The following is a 20,280-nucleotide window of genomic DNA, read 5'->3' on the forward strand; positions in this document are numbered from 1 at the left end:
CAAGATCGAGTCCTTACACTTTCTAGATTTTGGCACTTGTCACCCTTTACAGCCTAAATAAATGATGTATTGACCATGAAATTTAGGGAATAAAAAGTATGAGAAAGACATGAATTCAAACACCGCGAAAGGTGCTTTACGAGAATGACGGTCTATTGAAACATAAGGAATAAGGGTATGAGATAAGACATTTCATCTCAACGAATTCAAACACGGCAGAAGAAGTCGTCAGAGACCGACTGTCTACTGTAACCGGAGGTGGAGGGACAAATGAGGGTAGCGTTGAATGAAGAGTTGTGGCAGTTGGTATTTTCGTGGGTTTTGAATGGCAAATAGCTGGGCGGAGGGGGGCTTCTTAGTTGGCTTCTAGTTTTGACTGTTGAGGTTCAACGTGTTCCAGTTTTCGTGTGTTACTGCCGCCACCACATGGACTCTCTCTCTCTCTCTCTCGCGCTCTCGACACAAGTCAAGGGGCTTTCAACACAGCTTTAAAGCAGGGAGGGAGCCCCGTAACTTGCCTTTCCCTTCATTTATTTCCGTCTTTCTCTGCTTAGAGAAATGGAGACTGGTAAGAGACTAAGACGAGAGAAGCGAGCTCTGTATTCCTTGAAGTAGAATGAACACCTCCTCCTCATCATCCATCTCTGCGTTGGTGTTCTTTTTTTCTGGATTCCGCTATTGCTGGCCTCCCCCCCACCCCACCCCACACCATCTTTCATCGTCGCCATCACCATCATCATCTCCATCGTCATCATATCTCTCTCTCTTTCTTGACATTAGTGATTTTTTCTTCTGGATTCCGCTATTGCTGGCCACCACCAGCCACCAGACTCCGAGTCTCCTACCACCACCACCATCCCTCGTTGTTACCATCATCATTACCATCATCTCCATCATCATCATCATCATCATATCTCTCTCTGTGTGGGGTATGGCGAGCTCTGAAAAAAATAAATTAACTTCATAGTCTGCCATGCTTTTCTTTTGATGCCCAAAGTTCCTTGCTGATCTTCCTCCAGACTCCAGTGATCTTCTTGGTGTCCTCCCTTATTTTACATTTCAAGTCCTTTCTCGATTTTCCTCTCCTTTTCTCTCCTCCCTTCTGTCGCCTGCCGCTTTTCTCGAATCCTCCTCCACGTTTTTGCTCTTCGTTGCCTTCTCTGCGTCTTTGGTAAGATTTTCTTTTCTACCTTTCCAGTACTCTCGCTCTTGTTTGCTTTCGTTTAGTTCTTATTTCTCTTGTATTACCAGAAACTTGGTGTAAAGGTTCATTCTTTTATTCATTAGTTTCCTTCTTTTATGTCTCTTTCTCGTCATTTTTCAGAAAATTTCCGATCATCAGTCTATTCTATTCCCTTATTTTAGTGTCATTCGTTATACAATTAGTCCAATCCCTTTGGTTCACTCCAAGGCCTCGTCATCATTCCTATGTGAAAACTCTATCCTTCTCTTCTTCCCTTTCCATCTTCAGTGTTCTTGACGGAAATCCTCAAAATATTTCCATGGGATCCTCAAAACGTTCCTTTTGCTTCATGCCCTTTCGTTTTCTTGCTTTCCTTCTCCTCTTTTTTAGCTTCTCATCAGCTCTCACTGTGTCCGTTCCCCTCAATTGCTCCGATACTTCTCGGGTCTGCACCTCTTTCATGGCCTACAGGGCCGCTGCCAACCAGAGCCTCGCGCTGATAGAGAGCATGTTCGATGTTTTGCCTTCGGATGTGACGATGGAGCGTATCCCAGAAGCCGACGGCTATCAGTATTTATTCATCAGGAAGAACTGCTCCTGCTTCTCGCAGGAGAAGCAGTACCTGAGCAGCACTACTTTTACAGTCAGGGAAAATAATGGGTCGGTCGACGATATGGTACTTCGAGCCTACGATGGGCTTCTCGCCAGCGAGCCTAATTGGAACAGAACGGCGTACATCGGCGCGGTGGTGTCCTTGCGTCTGCTCTGTGGGTGTTCCAGCAGCCTGTGGAACTATATAATGACTTACGTGGTGCGGGAAGGTGACACCGTTGCCTCTTTGGCGAGTAGGTTCGGGGTGAGCATGGCAGACATTGAGAATCTGAATGGCATCGCCGATCGCAACGCCATTACCGTTGGAAAGGTTTACTATATACCATTGATGTCAGGTATGACTTATGGATACCTGATTGTTTATGTTCATCACCTGTTTTGTTTTTCAATTGGCCACCTCAGATGGTTTTTTTATGTGTTGTCAATACCTGTGCTAGCAAATTCAATTGTTTCATACTACATTTATGATTGACATCATAAATGTTTTCATTCCGTAGATTTTTCTCTTTTTTTATGGTAACACTGGTCCTGTCCTAGATTGCTCTTGTTAGTTATAAGAACTGCTTAGCTGGGGAGTTCTAAATTTTAGTATGAACATTTTCATGAGCATGTATCCATTGGTTGATCACGCTACCTTAGCAGACTGAATTTAGAGAGCTCAACAATTGTCTGCTGTGCGACTATGAACTAGCTGTGATTGACCATAGATGCCGAACCTTGCTCCAACGAAGCCTGCTTATTTCTCAGGGTAACTTTGCAGAGTTTCTCTTTGTGCTTCCTGATTTTGTTCTAGTTTCAGTTGTTCCCTTGACTATTGATCTGAAGGACACATAGTACATAGCTAGGAAAGCAGCTGGAGCATCTATCCTAATTTATTGCATCTTGGATTATAATAAACTTATTATCAATGAGTTTGAATGTTGCACTTGATGTGAGCGAGCTTATTTTGCTGTCGAAACTCAGTTATCAGCAGAAGATCATGAAGTTTGCACTTGATGTGGTTGGATTTGCTGGTTTAAATAATGACACTTCTCCCAGCCACAAGCTTCTTTTGAAAGTTGAGCTGCTAGGATCGGTATCATAGTAGCTCAATATTGCTCAAATACACTAGCAAGGACTGGCACATATAATAAATTGGCTGGATTGCTACCACTTCGATGTGAAGACAAAAGTTTCGGGCTCACATAGAACTAATTTACACTTTTTCTTGTATGCAGTTCCTGGTGTGCCTTACACTCTACCTCATGCAATGTCACCTGCACCTCCACCAGCTGTTTTCACACCCTTAGGTGAGATTATCTCAAGTGTGTAGTGCATGGTTGAACTCATTGTAAGTTCCTTAATCTTGGTATGCTGTATAAATTTCTGTTCTGCTTGATTTCCGAGCATTAAGATATGGTGAGACAATAAACCTGTCATCTCCTGCAATGATTTATTAAATTTGTAAAAAGAATAAGGTTTTCTTTGTGGGGTATAATATTGGAAATATATTGTGTGGGTGGTCTGTCATTCATAAGTCCATACTTCTGTCAATTTTGCTTCAAGTATCTTATTTTCTGAGGCACATTGATGTACTTGCCCCTGGTTTTGAACATTTTTCGTTTGAATTAGTTTGTTAATATTTTATTGAGTGACATGCATTTATTATTATTTTTTTGGTTGAACCTTATACTGCATGTTCCAAACATGGTGTGGATTTTGTCTTCATTGCCATGATTACTTGTGTTATTCCTAGTTGGGATTAAATTAAGTTCTGTATTTATCTGTTTTTTGCAGCCTACCAAGAACATCATTCTAAGCATTTTCCACTAGGATGGATTTTGGGAAGTGTAGGAGTTGGGCTTGTCCTGATCTTAGCTGTTCTGTTATGCATTTGGTGCAAAACATTCCATTGTTGTTCCAAAGCACAATTGGGAAGTGGCAATGACAATGATGGGAAAATTTGTCATAAATTTCACATTCTTCGAGGGTCAGGTTTTTGCTATCCATCTGGCAGATATATATGCTGCAAGTCTGGAAAGCCAAGCAGTGAAATTGCTGCTAGTCAGCAGACTAGCATTGCTAAAGGTATGATTATCCTTTCAGGCTGAAGCTCAGTTTTGCTTGTTATGCTCCTTGCTCGAGTTCCATAACTGTTGAGTGCTATTACCAAAATTATCATTTTCATACGTACTATTCGCTTGTCAATCACTTAGGCATAGAGGAGAATTACAAGCTTTTCCAGACTGGTACTGCTGAATCTTGTTTCCAAGTACTACTTTGAAATTTTTGGACCATTCATATTCCAAGTGTCTTGGATTCAAGGTTTCTTTCATCCCATGACTTGAACTGGAATACTTTTGAGGAGAACTTTGAAGGACATTCTGCATGCAAGTTTTTACCAAGAAGAGATCCTGGGATGATGTGACTCAGGAATTATCTGAGGGAAAAAGCCCCTAATTTGTGGTTCTGACCAATTTGTCTTTAACTTATGACTCCATTACTCAGGAGGATTGTGAACTATCCTTTCATGGGGTTATGAGAATTCGGGTATTGAGATTTCTTTCGGGTCTGAAGGTCTATGGTGTGATCCATTTCGTTCTCCCCTTTCAGTTACCTTGTTACTCTGCCTGCGAACATAGGTCGGAAGTTGTGCTTCTCGTTCTCCTTGTCTCTGTATTTTGCATTGTTTTTCTGCTATTTGCAGAAGATTATACTTTCACAATCACATCAATCGGAACGGTGGAATCTCTTTCAATATTTTTCGTTTAGTGCAAAACTATGTTTTCTCTCTTCTGATCTGGTATTCTTTTTGTGATTGTATGTCTGTCAGTTGAAAGAAAATCATGTTCTTGAATAAGGGATGTTACTGGTGTTGGGATAGTGCTGATGTAGACCCAATTTTACATGAATTCAATCATCAATTTTGCTCTCAAGTTCTTGATTCTTGAAAAATATGCTATAATAGACATGTTCTCATTGCTTCATGAAAATCTTCAGTCAATAATAACCTTCTAAAGGATTTCATAAATTGATTATTTTAAATCACTATAAAAATATTTCACGATGGACTTGATTTAGCGGTTGTTTGGTGAATGTAGTTATAATAGTGGCCTTTTCTAGTTTTTGGTTGTCCTGTTTTGGCTCCTCATTTTTCCTTCTATATTTTCCCATCATTTCCTTTCAAATACAGTTGCAAAAATTTATGCTCCTGCAGATCTGATGAGCAACATCTTTCATATGGAGAAGCCTGTAATCTTCACCTATGATGAAATTCTCTCTTCTACTGATGGATTCTCTGATTCAAACCTCTTGGGAAATGGCACATATGGTTCAGTGTACTATGGCATGCTTCGTGATCAGGTGCAGATTCCCATTTCCCTTGTCCCTAATAGGACAAAGTATTACGGATTTGCTTGAACCTTATCACCCAATGCATCATAGGCAATTATTCTATATTCTTTCAGGAGGTTGCTATCAAAAGGATGACGGCCACAAAAACTAAGGAATTTATGGCTGAGATGAAAGTTCTATGCAAAGTTCACCATGCAAATTTGGTATATAGCCTTTCCTCATACATTCATTCATACATATTTAATGCCATAAGATCACAGTTGTGGTGCTGAGTTGTACTTGAATTTTGTCAAGGTAGAATTAATTGGTTATGCAGCCACTGAAGAAGAGCTTTTCCTTGTTTATGAGTATGCACATAAGAGCTCTCTCGCAAATCATCTCCATGATCCTCAAAATAAGGGTATGTTTGCAGCTGACTTGATACTGCTATTTGCTTTTACAATACTATGTTCCTACAGTGCAGAGACCATTTGCTATATCCTGGTCTATAGGTTGTCAATCCCCAAATGTATGGCGCTGTCCTCACATTTACCATCAAACTGTGAAACAATTTATACTCCAATACTGTTGTTTATGACAAGATAGATAATTTCCGTTTGACCATTCTCAGCTACGTTGCATGTTCAAAGGCACTGGTGTCACTGTCGCAGAAGGGTACAAATGTTAAAAATTAGACACTTGGACATATATAGCTATGCAGAATAACAAATTTTACAAGCAAAAAATGACAAAACGCTAATTTAAAATTTGTTGGATAATCAGTTAATTAATTTTTTAATAGCTTTATTTGCTTTGATTTGTGAATATTTTTTTATATAAAGGTTACTTAACTACTTTGGTCTAACTAGAAATTTGATTAAGTAAATAAAGTTTTTTTAAAATTGTTTCTAAAAGATGACCCTGGCAAGTTTTTTTTAAGGATGACAGACCCCTGTCACCTTGTGCACAGAGAGAGAAAGATAGAGAGAATAGATCCATTATTTCCCTTTCTGAAAAGATGACAAACCCTCCATCGGGAGCTGTAGAGAGAGAGAGAGAGAGAGAGAGAGAGAGAGAGAGAGGTGTGACTTAAAGAAAAAAAGAAAGAGGGGAAAAAATGAGAACAAAAGAAAAAGGAAAAGAGGGAAAAGAGCAACATGGTTGCTGGACACTATCATAGTTCAAAAATAGTGTCTTATAAGTGTTGATGCACTTCATATTTTTTGAAGTTTCCATGCAACATAGGTTCTCGGTTCTGTTAGGGTCTTTTCTCTCCGATCTTGTTTCAATGTTGCACTGCAGAAGTTACCTTGAGTACGAGTAATGTTTGTGTTCCCAAATTGTTCAGGGCAAACATCTCTTTCTTGGATTTCTCGAGTTCAAATTGCTCTTGATGCTGCAAGAGGACTGGAATACATACATGAGCATGCAAAAGCTCAGTACGTACATCGAGACATCAAGTCTAGCAACATTTTGCTGGATAATTCATTGAGAGCGAAGGTATCTTCTTAGTTTCAATAATTCTCTCTCTTTTCAGATTAGCTCCAGAACTTGTCTTATCTGCCTTTGTGTGTAGATCTCTGACTTTGGGCTCGCAAAGCTTGTTGGGAAGACCGCTGAAGGAGAAGCTTCTGCAACAAGAATTGTTGGTACTTTTGGCTACTTGGCTCCAGAGTAAGTCGATTCCCAAGCTTGACATATATGTGGACATAAAAAATGAATATGAAATAAGTACGTATGTATAAATTATTGACAGTCTTGACCATTTTTTTCTGTTTCTTCAGGTTTGTTGTTTAACAAGTTTAGTTGATCTGTGTGTTTAAAACAGGTATCTGAGTGATGGACAAGCAACAACCAAAAGTGATGTATATGCATTTGGTGTCGTGCTTTTCGAATTAATATCTGGTAAAGAGGCAATAACAAAGACAAATGGCAGGGTGAATATTAGCCTTGAACGAAGATCACTTGTATCAATTGTAAGTTTTGTGAAATAAGTGTTTATGAATCTGATTATGTAGATTATTTAGAAGCCATTGGCTCTTGCATGTCTGAAATTGCATTTTAGATCCGAAATTGCATATTTAGATCCATACTCTTTACCTGTAATGCATAATTAGATTCTTTTAAAAAAATTAGGAGCTGATTTATCATGATAAGACATAAGAAACAGACTAACGTCATAAATGGTCTTTACGAGTGTTAAGATACTCCTAAAAGTGTTTCATATTAGCTATATTGTGCAAATATTACCTCTCATTCGATGGTGCTGACTGCTGCGTGCTCTAAGAATAGAGCATTGCTCTTTGTGAATTTGCAACTTGTTCAAATAGGCCAGCTTTGAGCAAATGATAATATTTCTCCACTCGTTATTGACTTGTTGGATATACTGCTCGGCCTTTCCTAATGCACATAAGGATTCTGCATGACACATGCTTAGAGGAGTGTGTGCATGATCATGTGACATAACGCTCACCACGTATAGACACTGAAAGTTTTAGAAAATCTTCAAATATGTTTCTCCAAAATATTGGTTGCAGGTCCCATCCTCTTTGACAAATGTGGTTGTGACAAAAAATAATTGTTGAAAACCGAGCTGCCATTCCGGAAACGTGTTCTATGTCTTATTTACATTTTGGGTATGGACATTGTAGTTCAACTTTTGATTTGTGTTCATTTTTATGACTTCCAGATGGTTGCTGCACTTCGTAATTCTCCTAATTCGATGAGCATGGCAAGCTTGAAAGAATGCATAGACCCTAACCTGATGGATTTGTATCCCCATGACTGTGTGTATAAGGTGAATTTATTCTCTCTCTCTCTCTCTCTCTCTCTCTCTCTCTCTCTCTGCGTCTCTCTCACAGTTTGTCTGATGGCTTTCTGGTATTTAGATGTCTATGTTAGCGAAGCAATGCGTTGATGAGGAACCAATTCTACGACCAGACATGAAGCAAGTTGTAATTGCCCTGTCGCAGATCCTCCTCTCCTCAATAGAGTGGGAAGCTACACTGGCTGGCAACAGCCAAGTTTTTAGTGGCCTTGTGCAAGGAAGATGATGTCTGCCCAATTCGTCTGTGTCTGTGTGATTGGTTCTTTCTCTCCTTAGACTTTTTTTCCTTTTATTCTTTGTATAGTGATGCCTCCAATGGCAATTCCCAGTTTCTGTTCTTTCGTTTGTTTCCATTCTCCTCGTATGGTTCATCTTTTCCTTTTTTATTTCTTTTTCATAATATCGTCTGTAAAGTGAGGGGTACTTCTGCAAATGCCACCATGGACTAATTGGTGTTTTTTTCAGTTCATGGCTGGCCAATGTGAAGCCAGAGCTTTTGTTGACAGTTTGAATGTATAGTAGCATTTGCACTTAAACTCCTTTTTATGGCCGTAGGTCTTGGTGGTTGGCAGCATTTATGATGCATAGAGGTAACTAGCATTTTATTGCTTTTGAAAAGGATGGTCGATCTTAACACAAACGGAGGCCGAAATGGCTCCCTCATGATACGTATAGTACAGTTCACTGTCACCGCCATAAAGGTGGATTCTTGCTGCCTGTATGTTGCGCTAGTACTAAATTCATTGCCTTCATTGAATTTCTATGGCTTTTGTTCTCTTCGCTGGGCAGGGGTAGCGGCTGAGCTTGTTTGTCCAGGTCTACCAAATCCTTGTAATATGTACCGTGGGACGAACTCTGTGCGGTCCCTTGCTTGTTTGTCTGGAGAGAGAGAGAGAGAAAGAGAGAGAAGCACAGAAAGAAGTAGTGAGGGGTAAGGAGCCGTTTCAACTCGTCAGACTAGCATAAAGTTAGGAAGCCCACATGAGTAGAGCAAACGCCTTCTTAGCTCATTAAAGATTCAAATGAGCTAGAGTTGTGTTGCTTAAGGAGATACAGCCATAGAAGGAAGAAGTGAGGGGTAACTGCTAAGGAGCCGTTTCAACTCATCAGACTAGCATAAACTGTGGAGGTCCACATGATGCAGAGCAAACGCCTTCTTAGCTCATTAAAGATTCAAATGAGATAGGGTCGTGTGCCTTAGCCTCAAACTTGGCTTATGAACATCCCCAATCAAAGGGGATCCTTTTATACCTGAAATCAACAAGATTCGTGGTCATCTATTTGGCCCACCAAAAGTTGAGAAGTCAAATCGGCCAGAATGTCCCTTAATTTGCTCCCTTGAGTAGGGCGTATGCAAAGGAGCTATGCTGAGCATAACCGAGGGAGAACACCACGCTGACTCGAACTACTTTTGTGCAGTGGGACAAAATGCTGGTAGACAATCGATGCAAGTGCTGGAGAATCTCGGATGGAGGATTGCATGGGAAGGACGGTAAGAAAGTGCATCGGAAAAGCTGCGGCAACGTGCTTGATGAGAACAATTCTGGCTGCAAAAGAGGGATTGGTAGATTGCTACGCTTGTAAATATCCATGGCGAAGCTGGATAACTTAAATGTTCGAGAGGGTGATCCACGGTCGGACATTGGGAAAAATGCACGGGCCGTTTCTTCTGTGGAAGACTCAGTACTGAAAAAAATTGAAGAGCATTTAGTTTAGCAAGATTTATCTGATGCCCTGAAACCAAGGAGCAGTCTTCAAGAAGAAGGTGAAGACATGCCAACGGCCGTCAGGTTGCCTTGCCAAAGACAAGGACGTCATCGTTGTGCTGAAGCATATGACCCATTAGGCCATTCAATGCTGGATGAATTAGAAATCCTGCATAATCTGCCCAACGAAAAATAGGAATGCTAAACCTTCGAGGACGGAACAACCAATAGAAAGACTAGACGCTCTCGGACATTTATCGTTCTCTTCGTTTTAACAGTAATGTCATACAGCTTCTCTTTTGTTGATCTTTAAGAACTTTATCAGTAGCATTTTACATCTATATTTCTTCACGTTGGGCATCCTTTAGAAACAACCAAGACAGGTCTTCTGTTTATATGATTTTTCGTTGAACACCTTGAACAAAAAAAAAAAAAAAGACTCCCCTTGAACACCTCATAACACAAATTAACTAGTGTTCGATGAATCTACTCCAATCTTTAGAACAAATTCATGGCACAATGTATTAGTATTCATACGCAAATGCTCCCCTTGAACATTGGGACACTTGAAAGTGAAACCAAGTCTAAGATGCAGAGATTTTTTCTCTCTCACCCCTTGAGGTGGGCAGAAATCAGTTTCAAAATAAGACCCAATTCATTTTTTTCATCACCTGCAGCAGTTTTATCTGTTCAAATAACGGAAATAGTGTCACTATGTCACACAGAGAACCACTCTTGGAGTTACAAGGAAAACTGATTTCCGGGTAGAAGATTTCACTTTTTCATTCTCTGCATTTTGAGGTATTCCTGTTGCAATCGTTAGACAACAGTTACTAGTGCTACTAATACAAGCTTTTTGTACCTTGTTATAAGGCACTTCCATCAAAACGTTCCGTTCATCCCGACCTCTTTCCTGAAAAAATAATGAAAAATGACTGCTTCACGGACCTATCTTTATAGCTTGCATTTTGTAAGGGATTCAATTGTCGAACTTCAATCACCATAAATAACAAATGAGCGCCCATATAGGTGTGGCGATTTGCTTGGAGCTAAATTAAGAGATGGGTCATGTTTTTATTTGAACCAAACTGCAGAATACGTGTCCTCAGGCTGAAAACCCCAAGAGACAAGCTCAGTCATCAGGCCAACGTTTTATACATACATCCTTTTGCTTTTTCTACAGAAAAAATTGTCCATCACTGAACTAATACCAGCCTCATGAAAAAGTAACTGCTAACTGCAGTTTTGCAGATGTGTGTGTGTGAGAGAGAGAGAGCCCGGAGGACCTTTTCCCGGCGAAAAATGAAAGCAATGGACAGAAGATTCGACAACGAATAAAATGGTTGGAATGTCAATTGAATCCTGCCCATCAAAATTTGGTACCCATTCTTCAGTCGTAAAGAATTATGAATAAGAATCACTTCTAAGAAAAGAGAGTAAGGAATAAAATGGACGCTTAATCGATTCAGAGCATTATTATTATTATTATTATTATTATTTTTAACTTCACACGACGTTTTACAAATATATCAATCAACGTGATGAGAAGACTCATAATTAGTACACACACACACACATATTAGCAGCAGGAGGAGACTCCAAAGTTAAGAGCAACTTATTTATTGTTACTTATTAGCTCAGTTCTTGGTTTAAGCATCAAGGTGGCACAATTACTCGGCAAATAAGGTATGGTCACTATTTGCACAAGGATGCTAATATACGACGTGGAGGTTGGAACGACCGCCGTGAATGGAGGACAGCCATATTGTCTATCAGCAGGATATCTCCCTGTTGCCATGGAATTGCAACAGATTCCTCCTCAAGTATCTTGAGACAGTCGTAGATAATATCAGCTGGCAACGGTGTTCCATCTCCAAAAGTTACTGCCTTAACGGGATCGTTGCGAGAATCTTCCCAGCCAGTGTAAGCAGCAACCATGCTATTGAACCAAACCTTGCGCCCCCTTGTTGAATCAGTTTTAATGGCTGGAATTGGGCCCATCACTGTTTTCACACCATCATCTATCCATTCTAACTTCATCCCTAGTTTGGTGGCCCTGCCATTAATGTGAACAAAGTTCCCATGTCACATAAAAGAGTCTCATGGCAACATAAGGCAATGATATATGCTACCAGATAAGAGGGTGCTTTCAGACTAATGTTTCAGAAACTGGCTATGCAAAAGAAAATGAATAATTCTGAAATTATGCACAAAACAGTAAGATCTAAGTGCCATGAGATTTGAGCACTCTAGAGTGAAGGGGGGAAGAAGAGAAAAATTTGAACGTTGGCCTTTATACACAGCAAACAATCCAAAAACGTTGCAGTGCAGAAAAGAAACCCTCGTTTAAAATCTTCTGCTCCAATTTTGCCACTCTGGGATGGTTACTAGAGATGATTCATCACAAAATAACACCAAGAGAGGAGATGTTCAAGGATGGCCGAATTGTAACAGAAGAAGCCCTTCAACTTTGATTAGTATGCCCCTTGAAAGCAGAAACACGATTCTATCATGTTAAAGAGTAACAGAAAGTTCACATTTTAGAAAAAAGAGAATTAGGATTAAAATTGCAAAATCAAGTCATTCGACGGGGATCATTTAAAACAGATACGGGACGATGGAAAAATAGTAGACATAAGAACATTCAAGAATGCAGCTACAACAGATGGGACTAAAGAGAAAAAGAAAAGGAAATGATTCTCAATACAGAAAGAATACCTTTCTTCGGCCACCTTCCTGTCTGTGGTTAAAAATGTTGACTGCCACCCACGTCCGATTGGGGAAGAAGGATCATCTCCCTGCCCTAGCACACGCGTGTAGATCAAGCCACGTTCCTCAAGTCTGCTCACAAACTCTGGGTACTTTTCTTTCATTCTTTCATATATCAAGTGGCTGAGAACGATTGGTGTTTCTCCACCTTCCCTTGGCTCGACTTCACAAAAGAAGAACAGCTTGGAAGGGAATTGGGGAACCTGAAAATATCCTAGCAATTACACATTCATCAACAAATAAAAATCCAAAATAAACTGAACTAAAAATGTCGAAAATACTTTTACCGAACGCCTCTAAATTGGCGTCCTGCCCTCTCAAGATAGGACTTCCCGACTACCAGAGCTTCCGAAGTGGAGCTTCTGATGATGCTATCACTAAAAAATGTAGTGATGTAGCAGCACCTTGTGTGTGTGTGTGTGTGAGAGAGAGAGAGAGAGAGAGAGAGAGAGAGAGAGAGAGAGCATGAAGCATTAACCAACATTAGTAAAAATAATTAAATAAATCACTTCCAATAGGATGCTAACCGATCGCAGGGGAAAAAAACCACCAAATCAAGGAAGAGACGCAAAGGACGGCAATACAGACTTGAGAGAGAGAGAGAGAGGGACAGAGAGAGAGAGAGATATATATTTCTGAAAATAGTATCACGATGTAAAACCTCCGTATGGCAAAATCAAGCCTCTGCCCACTGATCATCTGTTTCGTTTCCCTTGGAGTAATGAATGACAGTAGGACACTAGGAATGACGCTGGTATGGTCATAATGGCAACACCAATCACGCACTGTTAAGTTCTTTGGAAAAAACAAAAAAGAGATACAGATAAAACAACAAATAAATAAGCAATTTCTTTTCAAAATTTATTTTTCCTGCTTGCATACGAGTCAGCGCCATTTCAACAGGAATTGACAATAAGAAAAACAAGAAAATTGGATAATCTGCTACAGTGTCTGAAGAAGAATACCATCATGTGGAGTTATTGGGAAGGAACACGGTTTCCACGTTCTTCCTTTGCTCAAAAAACGAATTAATTGGTTATACTAATTTTACATCTACGCTCATGATAACCATGCAGAGCCAAATTGATGGAAGCCATCCAGACCCCCTTAAACTGAACTCAATTTCTTTTCTTAATGATTTGTTAGAAACTGCAAATATTCATTCAGATGTCGAAATCCGCAGCAGAAACTCAGAGCTACGGATCTACTCAGTGATTGTTTGCTAGGAAAAGTTTAGCTAGCAACCGTTTGCTACGAACCTGAGCCATCTCGTGGTGGAAGGGGATCTTCTGGTCTGGGGGAGACTCATTGGCCGTGAAGACGCGTCCAACGACGTTGGTCCTCGGGGCTGCACCGCCGACGTACGGCAACTCCTCCCAACTGAACGCCTCCACCACCTCGTTAAACTCCGCCGCCGTGCGCTCGGGGAACCCGCGGAGGAGCACCGCCCCACTAGTCCGGAGCGCAGCTTCCACCGCTGCCTTCCCGCGCTGGACCCTCCACGCGAGACCGGCGGCATCAGGGTGCCCATCCGGAAAGCTTGGTGGAGCCAGCACCGCCGGGAAGGCTACTCCGGCCAGCCACTTCTGCTCGGGTATGCGAATTTCCTCGAACACCACCTCCTCCCCCATCCCCCTCACTCTTCCTCTCTCCTTGGAGTCCTGAATCCTCATTGCTTGGGCAGCTAGGCTTCTTAATAAATAGGTCTGGTTTTGAGTTCGGACCGTAAGTTCTATCTGCATCGGTCATTATTTCTTAATGATTATCTATAAAATCGTGGCCACTTTAATCGTAAATTTATAAAAAAAAGCTCTTCACTTCATGTTCGAGGCTGTTTAGTTCGAAAAACAAAGTATAAATGTTTTATAAATTTATCTCAAAATTAGAATAAATTCATGAAGTCTCATGAATTCACTCCAATTTGATATTCTTAATCCCAAAGAGACTTTTAAAAATTGCTGGAGAGTTGAAATACTTTGTAAATGTGTCATGAATTTATTTTGAAAATTAACATAGGTACATGAAATACTAAAACTAGGTGTCCAAACACTCACAAAGTGTTTGGCCTTGCTATAATGTACCATGATAGAATGATATTACCTTTTATCCTTACTTTATCACAACTAATCTTACATTAATTCACATATGTATACAAAATTGAATTTGCCGCATGTATGTTTGTTGCTCGTATAACTATTTTACTTAGTTCTCGTCCTCTGCAGTTTCTCCACTTTTGCTTCTTGCCTTCCCTCTCCTACTCAGTTCCTATCATGGTAATAAATTATGCATCTGACCACAGGGTGGCTCTAAAATAGCGGGCAGCTCAATTTGGCACTTCAATGACAAAGATGAAAAGGAAATGCGAAAAAACTCCCAAACAGGGAGCAGATCAGATATTCGGATCTGGTAACTCAATTAAGAGTTGTTAAACAGGTCAACGTTCAATCAGTGCGAGCCCGGACTCCAAGGTTCAGACCAACAAAAGAGAGAGGAGAACCCTTGTCCTGCAAATGGTTCAAAGCTTATGGAGCAACGCTCCCACAGACAAGAACGGTCGGACAGAGGAGGAGGAGGAAGAGGAGAAAGAAGAAGATAATGGGGGAGGTGAGATGGGGAGTGGAGCTGAGCATCTACAAGGCGAGCAGGAGCATAAAGAAGAGCGACAATTCCCTCTACAACGCTCTCCGCTCCATCTACGAGGACTCCCTCTTCGTCCGCGAGATCGCCGGCCTCTGGCCCGGCCTCCCGCTCGTCGCCAACCTCCGCTGCGGGCTCTGGTATGCGCCCCTCTTCCACTCCACCTGCTACTTCAAATCCACCGACGGCCACACCAACAACTGGTCCTTCAGCACCGCCCGCCTCAATCTTCACGTCGCCTCCCTCGCTGGTAACTCTTATACTCCTTCCATTTGTTATCCAACATCCGAACTTTCAGCAAAACTTCTTCGCGTTGCTTATTAGCTGTTGTTCTTTATGGGAATTTTGTGTAAATTTGAGATTTTGATGTTGTTTACGTTTGTATCTGTTTTTCTGATGATATAAGAGAGAAACTACAGAAATACACCTGTAGAAATACATTTTCCTAGTGCCTTGTGCCATAGCCTTTTGGAGCTGTGAGAATTTGCTTTTTTGGAACTTGATGGAGTGCGTTTTTTTCTTTTTGTTCTCTTTTAGTTTCCTCATAGTAGTTGGTTAACATGCTTGTGTGGTGTATCGTTTTTCTGCCTCCAATGAAAGGCTGCAGGATGGAGCACCTCTTAATTGTCCAGTGGACGTACTGACCAATTTACAGTTTCATTTTGCAATTTTTTTTTCTGATTATAAGCAAAAATGCGCACCCATCAAATAAGTTGTTTTTGTCTTTCTTTGGCTTTCTTGTCCCTTTGAAGTATGTGCATTCTCGAATTAGTATCATTGTGTAGGTGAAAAGGCAATGGATGACTGCAGGGCAGAAAAGTGGATGCATCATCGTCGATTCTACTCGCAGGGGGAAGAGGTTTCCTGATAGCATGTCAAAGACGATACCCATTTGGGCATGCGTCATGAATAGGGCAATTAGCAGAGTGCTCTCGTCAATGTCAGATTTAAGCGACGAACAGGTATTTATGGCCGACAAAGGTTGTTGCTATTTCACCCTCAAATGTCTTAATCAGCCTTTGATTTCCATATTGATCACTTCGTAGTTCATACTGTACATGCTTTTTGCTAATAGCGAGTATCGAAATTGAGTTCATCTTCAGTTGGAGTATCTAATATGAAGCCAATCTTGCAGAACTGGGATTGCTCGTTGCATCTTCCTTTATGGGTACCTGAAACTGAAAAAGCAGCCATTGAGGCGCATTTGGATGAGTGGACCTCACAGTTGGAAGCTACTGGTGTGGATCTTACATCTCTTGCATTGTCCTTGAGGAAACCTTTACGACCACTGTGGATTTCACAAAAGTCTCTTATATGGTTAAATGAAGTACCAGATCATGATTCATGGGATTTCACACCTATCATCTTAGTTTCTGCATCTATTTCAAATGACCAACCTCAGCAAAGAACTGCATCAGAATTCAGCTGGCGTTATATATCAGGAGCAGGGGATGACGAAGAAAGCTGGGCAAGGGGTTTAACACCAAGCCTTTTCTGGAAGAATGCTTTTGAGCTGATAAGTTCTGGTCCTGATTTGTGCAATAAGAAAGTGTCAGTCATTGTTGAAAATGATAGAGTATATCGATCACAAAGGGGAGAGCACACTGTTCAAGTCAAGCTTAAATCATTTACAACATCAGCTAATAACGTTGATACTTCTGAGCAATTTCATCAGGCATTATGTTCATCAATGAATAATGGTCATTCAAGTACAGAAGCACCTGGACAGTATATCGGTGAAGCATCTAGCATATATTGGATACATTCAACCAATATTGCAGTTGGAATGACACAGCATGGTACGTCAAACTAAAACTAACTATTATTCTTTCTCAGGCAGAGATGCTGTATTTTCATCAATGCTTCATTTGTTTTACTTTTTTCCATGTCTACTGATTCAGACACATGGTTATTCTTATGACGGATCAATTCTTTCTAGATGCATATTTCTGGGAGATGTATAAGAAGGATTAAGTTATCTGGATGTAATAGATTCTAACACGTCCGCCAGCAATTGATTGCTGGATCCAAAGTTTATTTGTTAGCTAGAACACATGTTTATAATCTTTGGCTTATCACAACGGTCAAAAGTGGAGGAGGATTATGGTCTAAAGTAAGCTACAACATGCATAAAAACATCCCTAAAAGGCCAGGTTCATGATTGTTCACTTTCTTGTATATACATAGATTTTTGTGTAGGTAACCTTGTGCTCTCAAGTGAGACATAGAGACCTACCACAGTATGGAAGGTTTAATTTAGTAATGCTTGCATCCATGTATGCAGATATAAATGTGGTCGAGGGTGTAGATGCTATACTTAATTGCGACTCAGAGGTTTCATCATCTTCTTCAAGTTCTAGCAATTACCTGCACTTGCCGATTGTTGTACGTATGATTTCTGAAATGAAAGCAAATTTCTGTGATTGGTTGATGTCCTCTAATTTCTAAAGCTATGCTTACAGACCTCAAAGTTTGATCGTTTTTCCTTGCTAAAATGTCTTCCGTCAGCGGTTAACTTTGCCAACAGTAATTTGAGTAAAGGGAAGACAGTACTTGTCTGCTGTTGTACTGGTAAGATATTATCTATGCACCTCGTTTTGATACTAGTTTTAGTCATTTCCAATTAGCAGTGGAATGACTTGTAGTTCTGTTACAGGTGAAGATATAAGCATATGCGTGAGCCTTGCTATACTAACATCATTATTTAATGATAGAGGTAACCCAGCGATTTCTTAGCTGTTAAACTTTTATAGTTTTATTTCTTTTTCTTTTATTATTTGATTGCCTTAGTAATGATTTGACTATTTGGTTGCGGTAGAAAAGATCTCTGCTTCTGCAGAGAAAATGATGGTAATGGAAAATGAAAAGCTAATTGAAAAAGAAACTTGAAGAAGCAAATTAAATAAATCAACTAGGGCGCAATGGTTTCTATCTGATTTAGGGAGCTTTTCTTAATGTTTGATTGCTACAATAGAGTAGGACTAAAGCTGAAAGGAATTGCTATTTTCAATTCAACAATAAATTCAAAAAGAAAATATAAAAAATTCTTTTATTTATTTATTTATTTATAAGTTAGGTGACTCATCTTCAATAGTCTCTTCTCTCTTGCCATGAGTGCTCCAAGAATGAAGCACGTTTTGAACCCATATACTCCTTGGACCACCCAACGTGCTCCTACTCTCCATGAATTCTTCATGCGACCAAAAAAGAGGACTTTGTTCTCTTGCTATGAGTACTGAAAGAATGCAACACGTCTCACATCCTCCATGAACCTGCCGACTTTTCCCCTTTCCACACCATCAACTCTTGAGGCAACCAGAGAGGACTCGTTGGAGAGAGAGAGAGAGAGTATTTTTGCTATTGCATCACCACTGCTCCAATCTGCCCCTTTGATTTGGTGACAAATGATGATTTAACCATTTGTCAAATGTCTTATTGCAACTTTTGTTCTTACAATTTCAGGAGATTTTGATGGTGGAAGGACCTTTAGAGATGTTTGTATCACAAAATGGGAGGTGCGCCGGCGGCTTGTGTTCATCTGCAAATATGCTTTAAATGCTCGTCCATCTAGAGGAAACCTGAGGCAGGTTTATAATTTTTTGATTAGAGAGAAAACTTTGCCATCCGTTGTGGATGTAGATGGTGATGACGCTATAAACATGAAGTAAACCCTTGGCTTTGTGGTTGAAGTCTTCGTTTGATTTATGGGGAATCTTTTCTAGATGAAGAAAGGAAGCCGCCACAGCAAAACCATGTAGGAGCATCTCTCTGCAGAAGCTTAGGTCAAAAATATATCCAGAAACCAATTCTGCAGGAATGATGGAGGATGCTGCTTCCATATCCGTAAGCATTGAGAATTTTATTTCACAATTGTTGTAACTGCAAGGAAATATTGTTTCCCTGTTCACTAAATTTCCTAGTTCATTTGATCTGCGAAGTCATCTTTTTTATTTAGTCTATCAATGTTGGCTTCTCATGGTTGTTACATTTGATGGTTCGCATGACCATCTTTAATAAAATTGTCAATCAAACAATGTCTTAGCGTCATTATGATCAACCGGCCTGTTTAGATTTTGTGGGCAATTACCAGATTCTCTTCTGAGACGTGATCTGATAGTCACTGCTCGGACCATATAGGCAGCTAAAGCACTGCATCAAAGGGTGGACTACCAGTCTACTCGACTTGTCTGATGGACGAGATAAGCTGGAGCTTAAAACATGGCGGATCTTCCCTCGAGCCGAAGGCACCGTTTCTATAATCGCTCTGCTTAATTAAGCTCGAAAGACCTTGAGCCATATATGTATATACCGTTAATTTATCTGTACTATTGCACTCCTTAAGAAGAACTCCAGTTCAGTCTCTCTCTCTCTCTTTCGTTCCGTAGGGAAAGAAAACTCTCTGGTGTAGACTGTAGTGCATGTGCCCTACTTTCTGTGGCCATCACTGGTTCTCTGCTGCATTTGGGTCAACTACCTTTTCTGTCCATTACGCTCTGCTTGATTTAGGTCAACATTTCAGCTCTCTCTCTCCCTCTTCATTTTCCGGAAGAAATTGCATGCTATAATAGCAAAAGGGGCAGCGCAGCCTCCGTCTTGGGAAGGGGCTGCTGTCCCTTCTTTCGGCTGTAATGACAGAAGAGATAGTACCTAAGATTGTGGATTTCAGGTATGATCTAAGATCGTAATTAGTTAGACGAACCGTAGATTTTATCATGGATTTTTTGTCACATCAACAAAAACATGTCACATCAAATCCATGCATTTCAAATCCCGAGTAGTTCATCGCCACTTCAGAGAAAAGCTTTGGCTAACTTTGTGCCCACAGCAACAAGACAGATGTGCTTGCAGGCATTATTCAAAATCTTCGGATTCTTGTTAAGGAGAGATTGAAACCAAATAGCTATTAACTATGACTCTGCTTTTCGGAGGCGACGGAGATGTATGTTTTCTCAACATAAAGATACTAATAGCTAGATTTGCCTTCCCCACAATAAACACCAGACCAAAGAAATCTTTTAACAACATATGGTTCTTGATACATACTCTGCGCAAGTGAGGAAGTGGAAAAGCGGCCCGTTAGAACAAATAACAATATAGGTCGCTCATATACATTGATTCTTTCTTGTTGTCATGTATTAAAAGTTTACCAAAGGCAGGGTTCGCGTGCATCTTGAGGTCAATAAAGGTGAAGCCTTCTTCAATCTCCACTTACATCGGGGCGTTGTTGAATCCTC

At 40.3% G+C, this 20,280-nt stretch overlaps 3 protein-coding genes across 6 annotated transcripts; 2 read left to right on the forward strand and 1 right to left on the reverse strand.

The window, feature by feature from the left end:
* The first annotated feature begins 415 nt into the window (after positions 1-415).
* On the forward strand, positions 416-8,484 carry LOC116256173 (lysM domain receptor-like kinase 3). 2 transcript variants are annotated; one of them, XM_050078359.1, is made up of 12 exons: positions 416-1,171; positions 1,325-2,130; positions 3,013-3,084; positions 3,572-3,862; positions 4,992-5,137; positions 5,242-5,331; positions 5,423-5,528; positions 6,456-6,607; positions 6,684-6,781; positions 6,936-7,083; positions 7,797-7,904; positions 7,996-8,484. In XM_050078359.1, exons 2-12 carry the CDS (start codon positions 1,503-1,505, stop codon positions 8,158-8,160), a joined length of 2,004 nt encoding a protein of 667 aa, XP_049934316.1. In that variant the 5' UTR covers positions 416-1,171; positions 1,325-1,502; the 3' UTR covers positions 8,161-8,484. The 2 variants fall into 2 exon arrangements, with proteins under 2 accessions (XP_049934316.1, XP_031488293.1); XM_031632433.2 differs by having other exon boundaries at positions 416-2,130.
* A 2,750-nt stretch (positions 8,485-11,234) lies between these two features.
* LOC116255404 (clavaminate synthase-like protein At3g21360) lies at positions 11,235-14,075 on the reverse strand. The gene is made up of 3 exons (XM_031631204.2): positions 13,669-14,075; positions 12,359-12,612; positions 11,235-11,696 (listed from the first exon to the last, which is right to left on the reverse strand). The coding sequence occupies exons 1-3, from the start codon at positions 14,038-14,040 to the stop codon at positions 11,336-11,338; spliced, it is 987 nt and encodes a 328-aa protein (XP_031487064.1). The 5' UTR covers positions 14,041-14,075; the 3' UTR covers positions 11,235-11,335.
* An 829-nt stretch (positions 14,076-14,904) lies between these two features.
* LOC116255391 (tRNA A64-2'-O-ribosylphosphate transferase) lies at positions 14,905-19,080 on the forward strand. Of its 3 annotated transcripts, none has more exons than XM_031631190.2 (7): positions 14,905-15,296; positions 15,857-16,008; positions 16,182-16,845; positions 17,331-17,431; positions 17,509-17,617; positions 17,703-17,762; positions 18,509-19,080. In XM_031631190.2, the coding sequence occupies exons 1-7, from the start codon at positions 15,005-15,007 to the stop codon at positions 18,712-18,714; spliced, it is 1,584 nt and encodes a 527-aa protein (XP_031487050.1). In that variant the 5' UTR covers positions 14,905-15,004; the 3' UTR covers positions 18,715-19,080. The 3 variants fall into 3 exon arrangements, with proteins under 3 accessions (XP_031487050.1, XP_031487051.1, XP_031487052.1); XM_031631191.2 differs by having other exon boundaries at positions 15,057-15,296; positions 15,832-16,008; XM_031631192.2 differs by having other exon boundaries at positions 15,156-15,296; positions 15,819-16,008.
* The last annotated feature ends 1,200 nt before the right edge of the window (positions 19,081-20,280 follow it).

This window comes from Nymphaea colorata, chromosome 6 (assembly GCF_008831285.2).
Source record: "Nymphaea colorata isolate Beijing-Zhang1983 chromosome 6, ASM883128v2, whole genome shotgun sequence".
Classification (NCBI taxonomy): domain Eukaryota; kingdom Viridiplantae; phylum Streptophyta; class Magnoliopsida; order Nymphaeales; family Nymphaeaceae; genus Nymphaea; species Nymphaea colorata.